Here is a 13386-nt window from a genome sequence, read left to right as displayed (position 1 = left end):
ACAGCGGTCAACTGATTTATTCTCAGTTTGGTTTGGCACGCCTGAACAACGCTTGCGAATAGTGCAATTTTATTTCGAAAGTAATGGTTCTGTGCGAAATACGTATCGCGCACTACGTCCATTTTATCGTCGACAAAATCGTCCATCAGAGCAGTTAATTCGATTAACCATGGAACGTTTTCGCACCACGTTTACTCTTATTGATAACTTGCATCCTCAGAGACGCCGTACGGTAAAGCGTAGCATTGAGGAAGATCCGGCGAACCTCCGAGATCTAGTTTCAGACATGTCAGAGATGTAGAAGTTGAAAAACAGTTTCCTTGGAAGTAACCCGTAGCACTTAAAAAACCCGGAAAGCTCCGCAAGTAAGCAGCTTCTCTCTAGTCTGAAGCCAGACTGCTCGATGCGAACCCTTTCCAGTATTTTGGCTTCATGCCCTCGGGAAGGGACACGTCACCTTCCCCGTAGCCGGAGCGAAATGAGAATAGGGAGTCCCCGATCAAATTCGACCGCTAAACACCCCGCGAAAAGTGAAATTAAACGCGAGAGAAATAAACGTAGTCCCGAAGATTCCGTCTCTCGTGTATATGCGAGGCCGCATTTTTCCGACAAAGGGAATATTTTAACGGTCTCTGAGATAGTTGTAGCTCGAATACGATTGCCGTGAAACAAAGGAATAACGAGCTCGCTTTTTCTAAAAAATTTATAAGGTAGACCCAAACGAGCAGTCTTAGAGTCGGTTCAGTAAAATAGGTTTGTAAAACAGGCAACAAAAGATGAATAGTATCAGTGCATAAGGGATTGACGACTGAAATGGCAATCCCGTCAAATTCGTCTTTTATTTTATGTTACCGATTCAAACAAGATTGTTTTTGAAAAATCGTCGCTGGACAGGGCAAGTTCGTAGCGCTTAGCACGAAGCAGCTTTTTATTATAAAAAGAGCTTCGCGGTTTCGTGTGGTAAAGAGACGCAACTTTCGCAAAATCGATATAATTTAATTGTGCATGCACCCTGTATTAAATGTCCTCCGCACCTCGTCGAACTTCAAAGTTACAGCAAACATCGGTAAATATTAAAATTGGCGCAAATAATAGCGTTGAACTTGAAACTCCCTCACGACACGGTTTACGATACTGTTCAAATAAAATTATCCCATCTTTGACGATTTTTCATTTATCGCCAGTAATTTACCCACAAAAACGGGATTTTTTAGGATATTTTAGATATTTTGCCCATAAACGACACACCCTGTATACGATACAATGTAATAAAATTTACCAGTTATACGAGGAATAAAGCGTGCCTACATTAGATATCTTAATTAGGAGGCTTGAAAAAGATGAAACCGGTGTTAAATGTGACAGAACTACCAACGGAAATCTGCCATTCGTCGTAACAATGTTTTTCCCCGTGTTAACTCCAATGTCCTCAAACTTATAGAAACCGAAGTTTTTAATATCCATCCATAAAGTTGGGCAAATTATGTTAAACATATACAAAAAGCAGAACAATCGTATATCCATGTTGCAAATAATATAGAACAAATAATAATTAGAACGGGCCATGATAGCGATAGTGATACTGATATATTATGTGAACAATTTTAAGTAATTTAAGTGGGTAATAAAAATAATTTGTTATTTTATTTTAGATTTAAACAAAAACACATACATAAATAAATAAATATTGTTTAGTATCTTTCCTAACAAAACCCCAAATAATTAAATTCTAAGCAAAGTACGGACCTGTTCGGCCATATTTCATTCTTACAGTTTGCCCGGGTCTTTCCTTAATTCGTATCAGTTAGTCACTTTTTTATATCTATGAACCGACCTTACCAGCCATGATACTCATTGGGAATAACTCCAGGTCGGAAAAGTTTAACTCGGTCATCCTTTTTGTTTTTGGATATTGGCAATGGTTCTGAGTAGCACTTTTTTAAATCTGACTCTTTCGGCGTACTACTGGGTGGGTCTACCGTTTCCTTTTCCTCTTACATTTAGAGCTTTGTATTCTTAATCGTAATTGTACCTGAACAATATTAAATTTTCATTTAAGCAAAAGACCTTGATATCAGGAGAACTTGGTTATTTTCTCTTGTGACTTGAACAATTGCAAAATATCAACAATTCTGTAGAAATATATTACGTTTTGAACATTTTACTGTTACAAATTAAATTCTAGAAAATTTGGACTAGGAAAAATGTAGATTTTTGATAACGGTCGCGTTTTTCGATTGTTCCAGGCACGTCAGGGGGCGACGCGTGTCCGAGCGTCGCGACGCTGAAACCGGGATCAGTGGCGTCTGGTTGCGACGAACTCGCCCCTGGCGATCGTCTGCTCAGCGTTAACGGGATCGGGGCGACGCGCATGCGCCCCGAAGACGTGGCATCGCTGCTCGATAACATCGACGGCAACGCCGTAATGGAGTTGGAGTACTCGTTGCCTAGCTACGGTAGGTTTCCGGTTTAATTTCCGCCGGATTAACCGGCTCGCGAAGAAGCTAATGCCGATTTAATTTCGGCCGAATTATTTTTCAACTCGCTTATGTGGGGGGGGGGGCGTTTTTTTTTTTATAGGGTTTCGCAATCGGTTTGTCCGTTTTAATTTGTGCGAAATTCGAGTCCGAAACGTTTAATTAATCCGCGGGTTTTTATTTGGACGGCGAAAATACGCGAACACGGCAGTGTTGTCAGATTTCCTCACAGACGTCCAACAAGAAGGGACCGCATCAGTCACTTGCGTTTAGACAAGGGACGAGTAACCTAGTAACCATTGGTGTGCGAGATTACAACCGAAATAAACACTTTTTAGTTAAGTTTACTTAACTTAACGTTTGTTTTATTTGGCACACGGTGTACAATATATCATTCAATTTGTTTCCTGTTTCCATCGGCCGAAACAAAAAAAAAACCGTTATCCGAAATTAGCCAGGTACTAATTGAAACATTAGCGGCTCGTCATTTCCCCCCGTTTTACGGAAATCGTTTGTTTTAGCTTCGCAGAATTCATTGTGCGTGTCGTCGAAAATCGCCGACGTCACAGTCGAACGCGTAGACGGCTCCTTGGGGATTACCCTGAGGGGAGGTTACGTTCCCGACCATCCGCACCTCAGCAGGCCTCTGATCGTCACCTATGTGAGACCCAACGGACCAGCGCACAGGTAAACTCAAACCCTTCATACAATAACTTTACTATAACTAATCAAAACATTCAGACTTGGATTAAACAGGAAAAAACTGGATGGAAGGGAATTGAGACATCATGAAAAAATCATGCTCATAGTAATTAAAGCCCCTCAGCTCCTCAATAGGAGAGTTGAATTGGGCCAGCCGGAATTTTTCAGAGTATCATGGGCTTTGAAAGTTCCCTTTGCCCCAACCAATTCGGAATACGCGCCTGATCCAAAAAGTTGTCACTTGAGAATGTTATTCGCTTTCTATTATTCAGATACGATGACATAGGAGTAAAACATTCATTAGAAAATCCATAATATTTTATCTTTGATATTGATATTGAGAACCTTCGGGAAATCTAACAGCACCTAACGGTACTCAGAGTACCTAAAGTAGACCCCTGTGGCACCCCCGATGGAATTCGCACCTGATCCCAAAATTTGTCACTTGAGGATATTATTTGCTTTCTATTATTCAGATAGGATGACGTTAGAGTAAAACATTCATTAGAAAATCCATAATATTTCATCTTTCATCATCGAAGACCTCCGTGAAATCTAATTCTAGCTCTCAAAATTTCACCATACAAGTTCAATAGAGAAATAACAGTGATATGAAATTTCCTAAATCCAAATTGGCGAATTCTTTTTGCAGATTTTTGAACTATATGATTATAAAAATTTATGGTTGATGCACATGCATAGGTTATTGTTTATAAGTCTTCCATAAACAAAACTTGCTCATGCTTCACCAATCATCCTGTCGACTTCTTCCCGGCTTAGCTGAATTTCGGGAAGGTTTGTACATAGCCACATTTGTCGTCACTGTTCTCCAACAAAGAGACAAAACAACGAATAATGTCATCTTGGGTAGTTCTTCATTCGTAAATGTTCTGAGTAGTGAACTTCTTTCTGTCTTCTATTTCAATCGATGTATGATCTGTTCATAGATATAAGAAAATGACCAATTGCTTTTGAATGGGATTACCCAAGGCTGGTCAATGCAACCAGATTATTACCTAAAGTTTCGGAATTTAAATTCAGGTAAAATTGTGGATTTAAACATAAATAAATAAATATTGTTTAGTATCTTTCCTAACAACACCCCAAATAATTAAATTCTACCCAAAGTACTGACCTGTTCGGCCATATTTCATTCTTACAGCTTGCCCGGGTCTTTCCTTAATTCGTATCAGTTACTCACTTTCTTATATCTATGAACAGACTTTACCTATTGTAAAAGTATTACCGCAAACATTTTTCTTACGCCTATACCGATGGAGGCGGTTGTAATGCGGGCATTTGTCTTCAGCAGCTCCTTTTCTTTTAATTTAGAAGCACTTTTCGGTCGCACACATCCATTAGCGGCCAACACACAGCCAGGGTTAACGACTCGGTGGCTAAATTGCACCCTGTCACAGCGTAAACCGATGCCAGCGAAGAAATTGCAATAATTACGGTAATTAAGGATCGTCCATGTCGGAGATTTGAAACTTTGCCATAATTACCGAACGTTATCGTTTCGCCTGGCCGTTTAGCTGCTGCGAAGTATACGGGAAACTTGAAACGGCAAGTTTTAAGGCACATTGTCCTTGGGAAGTACAAGTCCGCAAAGAAATTCGCGTTTCATTGGCACCGCCAATTTCGATAAAAATGTTCGACATAATAAACCTTGAGTCTGTTTCCTACGACGACCAGAACTAACTAAAATACTGTGGAACTATAAAACTCATTCGTATTCTTTGGGCGCGGTGACGTACCCTTAACGATTGTCAAGAGTCTCGAGAGTGGCAGATAGTAGAAATTAAAAACCGTAGCAATGCCGCTACAATAGAAAGCTTTTGCTACGAACGTTGGTTAGTTAGATTTCATTTACAGTATTCCGATAATTTGTTCATTCCAAACATAGGCCGTATATAACGAAGCCGTATTATAGATCGAATATGTCATATATGCAAATTGTTTGGGATTCCTATGGGTGACCCGTGCGCTTGTTTGTTGCACTCGATAAATCACTACCCAAATTTCTTGATAAACGATTTTTCAATTGATGAAAATAAATTATATTTTTTAAAGAAAACAAAGAAGTAACATTCTTTAAATGAATTACATAGCCCTTTGGATGAAGGCTGAGTCTAGCTCTTTTTCGAGACGTCTAGCCAGAGAGACTCATCGAACTGACTAACATTCCAGGGGCCGGCGGCCTATCATGGACTCGCGAAGCCGGGTCACGCGCCTACTATGTTGCGTTGTAATTCCGCACACAGATGAAATAATTAATAATTATATATAAAAAAAATTGCATAGTTTTTTATTAACAAAAAGCATGGGTTATTCGTTATATTTCGACACCAACCTACAAATGTCACAAAAAACAAACGACGATCGCGAGCTGTCAAAATGAAAGCAACCTCATTTTTAAAAAAATGGAATGCCCTATATTGTCCTAAATTGTAGCTGTTTTTGAGATATTTCAGTTTAAAAATAATTATCATTCGATTTCTGGCCAATGGCCATATTGTTTAAAAATGGTCAAACTGTTTTGATAGCAACCATGGTATGTATGTTTGCAATCGTTTTCACAATGTTTTACTTTTAAGTTAAGTTTACTTTTAAGTTAAATAACTTAAGATATTTCAAAAACTTACGCTGCGAATCTTTTGTTTTGTTTAGTTGTCAAAAGTAGAACATTGTTAAAACAATTGAACACATAGGTAATATGGTGGCTATCATAGCAGACTTTTTAAACTGACATATCTCAGAAAAGGGATAAATGAAACGTCAATAAACTACATGTTTTTGAAATCAGGAAAATTATCTAAGTTAATAATATATAGGGCATTCCATAAAAAAAATATGTTTCTGTCATTAAATCTTGAAACTAAACTTTTGTATTTGCACTTTTTTTTCTATGCTTCAAAAACAACCCTGCAGGGGGGGTGTCAAAATATAATGAATAACCCTGTACTATACATCGACAAAAGGTCTTAATTTGGTTCATTCTACGGATGCCTGCGGTCATTTTCCAGGACCGGCCTAATCCGCGTTGGCGATCGGCTGCTGAAAGTGGACCGTCACTCGTTGATCAACAAAACGCTTTTGGAAGCCCAGCAGATACTGAGAGACTGCGGCGGACCCAGCGCCCACGGTATCACGCTCACCAACCTCACCATCGAATACGACGTCAGCGTGATGGAGTCTGTGAAATACGCGAGTGGTCCGCTGCTCGTGGAAATCGATAGGTAATAATTGAATGATCAGTTGCGACATTTTCAAGACTTTCATGGCTACGACAGCCATTTTGTATCCGCGCAAATTTTTCTGATAATTCTATTAAACACGAATCGAACTTTTCTCGTCCATATTATGCCACCAGAGGATATAGGAGGATATTATTAAAATTATGCGATATTGCTCATGTTAAAAACAATTAAGATGGAAAAAATAGTGTTTAGTTTTTTGTTTATAATTCGTAAACTAATATTTCTTTTGGATTTCGAAAAAAAGGTCCTGAAATGACCAAAAAAAAAAATTCGGATTCCCGAAAGTGTACCTTCATTATTAATAATTCTAATTTAACGTTGAAGTTTTTAGGATATATAAGGAAGATTTTCTTAATAATATTTTTTATTTAATAAAAGTTTCTTTTTTCATCTAGCGAGTGTAAAAATAATTAAAGAAAAAAAATGCATACATTTTTTCAAAATGAAATAAAAAGAAAAATTGTAATTGTTTATACAAAAATCAAATATAAAATAAATAAATAACTGCAACTGCAACTGCAATATCAAAAAAATCTCTAATTTATATAAGCCAATGCAGAACACATCAGATAAATAATTAATAGAAAATTAGTAAATGACTTATTTGAAAGACAATGTCAATACCAACAAAAATGACCTGAATGTTTATTGTCGTATCTGTAACAGTTTAAAAGTTTTTAAGTCAACAAATGGACCAGCTGCTGTAACTTTTGTACTACGTATATTTTCCAGGGGCGTTTTTGTAAAACTTTCAGAAAAAAAATGAAAAATTAACAATGTGTTCATAACAAACTCTTGATATAATAAACAATGAAATTGTTAATGAAAAAAAAATTTTGTTTGTAAATTTGTAGAGAACTGTCAATTATACAATACTTGCAAACTTTCGCAGACAGCTCGAGGAAGAGTTCGGATTGCTGCTGACCAACTGCAGTCCGCTGCTCGACTCGCACTCGTCCCAAGACGATATCCTAGCGGCTGGGTATTTCGTCGACAGAATTCTACCGGCCACCACGGCCGATAGATGCGGCGCCCTCTCCGTGGGCGACCAGCTGCTCGCCGTAGACGACATCCATTTGGACTCGTGGAATGGCTCGCCGTGTGAAGCGGAGAAGCTGCTTCGAAGGGCCACGAAGCTGCAGGTGCTGCCGTACCACGCGTTGCAGAGGGTGCATTCGAGGAATTTTGGCATCGGGGGTAAGCCTATTCGCATAGTTAACCCGCAAACGGTTTGAACCCTTTTATTTTGATTTCGATTGGTCGGAAATTCCGCCGTAAGTCAGAAATTCCGAGTTGTTTTTCGGGAATTCTAACTTTGTCATCAAACATTTGCCTAATTATGCTAGAACCTACATTTTTTGTTGGCTTTTCACCGCTTTCTTTTTGGAGGAATAACTTAGAATTTCTGAAAAACAAATCAGCATTTCTAAAAAATAAATCAATATTTCTGCCTAACAAGTCAAAATTTCTAAGTCATAATTTTTAAAAGATAGGTCAGAATTTCCGAAAAACAATTCAAAATTTCTGAGAAATAAATATTGAGAAATAAGTTCGAATTTTCGAAAAACAAGTAAGACTTTCTAAAAAACAATTCCAAATTGTTGCAAAACAACTCAGAGTTTCTAAGAAACATTTAATTTTTTTTTTATTTATTTCTGTGTGACAATTCTAAATTTGTCATAAAAAATTGATCCAACTGTGGTAAAACCTACATTTTTTGTTAGCTTTTCACCGGTTTCTATTTTGAGAAACATGTTAGCATTTGTGACAAATAAATCAGGATTTCTGAAAAATAAATTTTTATGAAATAAGTCCTAATATAAAAAAAAAACAAGGCATAATTTCTGAGAAATAAATAAACATTTTTGGGAAATAAGTTGGAAAGGTCAAAATTTCTGAAAAACAACTCTGAGTTTCTAAGCAACAAGTCATTTTTTTTATTTATTAAAGATTTTTTTGACAAAAAGTCTGAATTTATGGCCAATAAGTCAGACTTTCTGCCTAATAAGTCATAATTCCTTAGCCTTAATTTTTAAGACATAGGTCAGAATTTATGAAAAACAAGGCATAATTTCTGAGAAATAAATAATAACAATTCAAAATTGTTGAAAAACAACTCAGAGTTTCTAAGAAACATTTCAGTTTTTTTATTTATTTCTGTGTGACAATTCGAAATTTGTCATCAAAAATTGTCCTAACTATGCTAGTATCTACATTTTTTGGTTAGCTTTTCACCGCTTTTTTTTTGTGAGGAATCAACTTAAAATCTCTGAAAAACAAGTCAGCATTTGTGACAACTAAATTTGGATTGCTGCCAAACAAGTCAACATTTGCAAGTCGTAATTTTTAAGATAGGGGTCAGAATTTCTGAAAAATAAGGCATAATTTCCGAGAAATAAATAATAACTTCTGACAAATAAGTTAGAATTTCTGAAAAACAAGTAAGGATTTCTAAAAAACAATTATTTTTTTTTTATTTATTTCAGAATTTCTGAAAAGAACTGAATTTATGGCAAACAAGTCAGAATCTTCTGAAAAACAAGAACTTCTCAGAAATAATTAAGGATTTCTGAAAAATCGGTCACAATTACTGACTTAAGTCAGAATTTCTGAGAAATAATTAAGAATTTCTGAAAAATAAGTCATAATTACTGACCCAAATAAAAATTCATAAGAAATGAGTCGCAGTACTTGAGTTAAGTCGGAATTTCTGAGAAATAAGTCAGAATTGCTGATTTAACTCTGAATTTTTGAGAAATAGAGAAAACTCTATTTGTTGAATTAAACAGATGTGCAGTTTTAAAGCGATCGACTGAGATGAAATCAGTATATTATAATCATGAACATTCATATATTAATTTCGTTTATTTTTTGTCTTTAATATAATTACAAAGGTATCCAACATTACTTTTTGTTTTACAGTTAATATTTGTAACACATCTAACGTAGTCATCATTTCAGAATTGCGCGAATTGCTCTGTTTTGTAGTCTCCGAAATTTTGTTGGTCTATAGTTAGGTATAGTAAACAATAAAGTTGAACAAATTAGTCAGAATTTCTGACTAAAATCAAAATAAAAAAAATTGAGAAGTCTTCACATAAAGTTTAAATGGTTAAGAAAGTTCAGTTCTTTCTGTAATTTATTATGTGTGTTCCGCAAGTATAGAACTAGCAGCTACTTGCTAAAACTTCTGGTTATAGACTAAACACGGGTTTCATTTTTGAAAATAATTTTAAAATTAATTTTTTGAACGGTTAAAGTCGACTTCGTTCGAATAATTTCGAGCTTTGCTGCAGAGAAACATCGATTTTAAAAAGCGCGACGCAAAAACAACAAAGCCGCCGTCTGTAACTTAATGAAAACTCACCCGAAAGTTGGCGAACTCGGGCCCGAACCACGTCGTCGAAGTAAATAGTTGAGTTTTTTTTTGCTCCCCGATAATTCGTTTGGCTCGTGGAAAACTCGCGCGGTAACTTTCGGAGTTGCATAAATTAAATCGACGCGAAACTTTTCGTTGCAGACGATTCCTGCTGTTTCCCTGATGTATCTCATTGTTGTTTTTATGAATTTTATTATTGTCTTGACTTGTCGGTAGAGGTTAGTTTTTTTTTAAGTACTGATCAATAAACTTAACAAACAGTTTATAAAAAAAATCCAATGGAAATTGTACACCGTATGCCAAATAAAACGACCCACTTTACGATATGAAAACCCATAGGAGGTAGAAAAAAAGTCTCGTACAAAAGTTTCTTGGACTCTCCTGAAGATTAAAAATTTTATAATTTTGTTGATAGAGTCTGTCCCAAAAGTGTCCCGAGTTGAATCTAAAGTAAGTTAAGGTGTGGTCAAGTGCAGCTAAGGTGAAACTTGCCCGAAACTGTGAATTTTGTGAATCTCTAGGTTTTCAGCAAGCAATAATCATAAAAATATCTGGCCCAAGTTAAATGTTGAGATAATTGTACCAGGTGACCCATAAATAAAGGTAAATCAGTCAAGAGAAAAAGCTGGAAATTATTTTCAAGTTCATAAAATGGCCGCTAGGGGGTGTAACCTCCACTGCAAAATAGAAAACAACTGGTTTTCTCAGTACCTGCCATGTCAATATGACTATATTAATTCTTTTACGACTCCGTAGGGGGCGCTTCAGTCAAAACCAGTTATTTTTATGATTTTCTCTAAAATTTTATATATAATGGTATAAATATTTTTAGCCAGCAAATTGTGTTTATTTACCAGAGGTAAATTAGATTTTGTTCTAATTTGTTTATGGGCCACCCGGTACAATAAAGGACTTGCTATATTGAACAATATGCTAACTTTGAAGTTATTAACGAAAAGCATGCCGAAGAGCTTTTGGAATATAGATGACCAAGTGCATTTCATTCAATTATTTCAAGTTGAACGAGACCAAACTTTTATTGAATACTTAAACTTTACCGTCGTATTTTTTAAAAAAACGATACCAATTCCTCTCGTTTGGCTTTCAAGAAGACGCGATTTCTTGCCCAAATCGGATTTCCATTAACAGTTTCCGCAAACATTTGCAACTTTTGCCTCTGTTTCTGGTTACTTCTCAGAGAATCATATCTTTGGTTAATTATCATTCGCGAATCTGCCTGAAGTTTTGCCACGGCTACAAACGAATTGTTATACTTTGCGAAATTATTTACCGCGCCGGGAAACTCAACTTCGAAGAAAGTTAACGCTGGTTAATTCCTGGTTGGAGCCCTGGCGACGTCACTAATGAGACAGACAGGGGGACTTGCGAGAAGCAAGTGTAGTACGTTTGAGTCTCGTCGGTTTTTAAGAAAATTTTTCAAGATGCAGGTTTTTTGTTTCGGATGAAAATATTGCTGTTTCCAAAATACAGTTCTTCATCTTCTTCTTCTTCTTACGTTATTTGAGGACTGGTTTGAAAATAAACTGTTGGCAAAACTATCGCCAAATACTCTTATTGTGTTGGATGGATAATGCCTAATGCCTGAACTAACTGTGAAAAACGAGTAATACCAAAAGAAAATGTTTGACCATTGAATTAGGTGACGACGGTAGCGATGGTGGCGATTTTTTAAGTGACATACTTTAGTATTATTATATTGAATAGTTTGTATATTAAATGTCATGAATTAGAACGTAATAAATTGTTACTTTGTACAATATTTTTTTTGTACATGTTTCAAGATTGAAAATATACTTATATCCCGCTTGGTAGTGTAGGTAGATATATTCCTAGGAAATGTTTACGGATAAGGGGTCGCGGTTTTGAAGTATTAACCTGCAGGCAAAGTTAATCACGCGGTCGTTTGTAAAAACACTATATTTCTGGTGGAAGTATAACAATCGAAAAACATATATATCCGTTCGAAAGTGGGAGTTCGGTGAATAACTCCGTCACCGACGCCGACGATGATCGATCTCTGTCGTTTTCAGAAAACCCGATACCGTTGTTCCCGTAGGAACTCGATATTTGTTCGTTTCTTTCGTGGTCGTATCAATTCGATCCTCGTTAAATACATTTGGGTCCCTGCCCGGGAGTTTTTCCCGATTTAAGTACGGGATTTCGTGTTTGTTTTCGGCCGGGGGAATCTAAAACGCGCCAGGTACATTAGCGAAACGAGAATTTAAATGTTATAAGTTCCGGAGGCGACGACGGCCGTAATGGGAGCTTACGACGGGCAGCGGCCGCTCCGAAATGAAAATTAACAACTTTTCTTAGTTATTCCGGGGGACGTTAAACCGGATCGCCTCGCGGCGCGATGAAATTTCCCGGAAAACTCGCTAATCGGATGAAACCCGGTCGTGATAAATTGAATAATACGATTTGGATAGTCTGGGCTCTCCGACGGCCTTCACCCACGTACGTGTGCAGTGCCGTGTTATAATGTCTCGTTTGACGGACTATCCGCCACAACTTTAAGGAAGAGAGAGTCTGCGGTTTAGATTCGATTGTACAGGGTTATTCATTATATTTTGAGACCCACCTACAGGGTTAATTCTGAAAGATAAAAAAACTGTAAATTTGAAGATTTTTGCTCTATTACCATATGCAAATGTCAGAAAAAACAAACGACAATCGCGAGCTGTCAAAATGACAGTAACGTCATTTTTTTAAACGGAATGCCCTATATGTTATTAGATTGCTTTATTTCCTGGTCTCATTTGGCCGTTTTTCAGATATTTCAGTTTAAAAATAATTATATATTATATTATATAATATTATTTTAGTTGGAAAATTTTCTTCTTCTAGAGATCTTCTATACATTTCAGTATAATAACTTACCTTGAAAGTAAAGTAATATATTGAGGTCTTCATCAAAATGTGTATCTATTGTCCTGGTCTTCTGTGTAACACTATTTCCGTCCTTAAATTGTTTAATTACATTTTTTATTATATTTTATTTATTTATTAAATTTAATTTCTCAAAGTCGAATTCCAATATACATTTTTTTTTTTTGAAATATCGACAATTTATCGATACAATCCATTTAACTATACTGTTACGGTGGTATTTCAAATTTAACGCGTGTTTAAAAATTTCCTATTATTTTGTTTTTCATTCACACAAAATGAATGATAAATGTTTTTTAGTTGGTTATCAATGGAAATGTTTATCATACTGCAATGAATTGGTTTCAAATAGGAAGCACGTCAACTATATTCGCAATTTGTTCCCAGTTCTAAATCTAAAATCTTTGACGCATCAGCCAATTCCTTTATTAGCATCTTGTCAGGGGTATTAAATAATTCAAAATAGAAAATTAAGCTTGAGATGAGATTAGAAAAGTCCTTCCTACTACGAAATGTTAAAAAAAAACAATGAAACTCATCATACTTTTTATAAATCATCTGGATTCCTCCCGCGTCGGTTTTTGTTGACTCGAACTAGCCAACGTTTCGCCAATCATCTTATTGGCTTCTTCAGAGCTTGACTGAAACTGGCTCGCGT

At 36.2% G+C, this 13386-nt stretch overlaps 2 protein-coding genes across 4 annotated transcripts in view; one reads left to right on the top strand and one right to left on the bottom strand.

Moving 5' to 3' along the window:
- Positions 1–13386, top strand: part of LOC132702964 (glutamate receptor-interacting protein 1) — a 126321-nt gene that overhangs the window by 77580 nt on the left and 35355 nt on the right. For all 3 annotated transcript variants that reach the window (XM_060671899.1, XM_060671898.1, XM_060671897.1), the window contains 4 exons: positions 2247–2456; positions 2999–3164; positions 6206–6418; positions 7332–7636. In XM_060671899.1, coding sequence (XP_060527882.1) covers positions 2372–2456; positions 2999–3164; positions 6206–6418; positions 7332–7636 — 769 coding nt within the window. In that variant the 5' untranslated portion in view covers positions 2247–2371. The remainder of the gene's footprint in view (positions 1–2246; positions 2457–2998; positions 3165–6205; positions 6419–7331; positions 7637–13386) is intronic.
- LOC132702965 (solute carrier family 35 member E1 homolog) overlaps positions 7548–13386 on the bottom strand; it is a 44229-nt gene continuing 38390 nt past the window's right edge. The window contains exon 5 of the transcript XR_009619004.1: positions 7548–7642. The gene's annotated coding sequence lies outside the window, so the exon portion shown is untranslated. The remainder of the gene's footprint in view (positions 7643–13386) is intronic.

Source organism: Cylas formicarius, unplaced genomic scaffold, assembly GCF_029955315.1.
Source record: "Cylas formicarius isolate icCylForm1 unplaced genomic scaffold, icCylForm1.1 PGA_scaffold_6__28_contigs__length_40554024, whole genome shotgun sequence".
In the NCBI taxonomy this organism is placed as follows: Eukaryota; Metazoa; Arthropoda; class Insecta; order Coleoptera; family Brentidae; genus Cylas; species Cylas formicarius.
The sequence above is the reverse complement of the archived record's forward strand: the minus strand, read 5'-3'. Positions and strand labels throughout refer to the sequence as shown.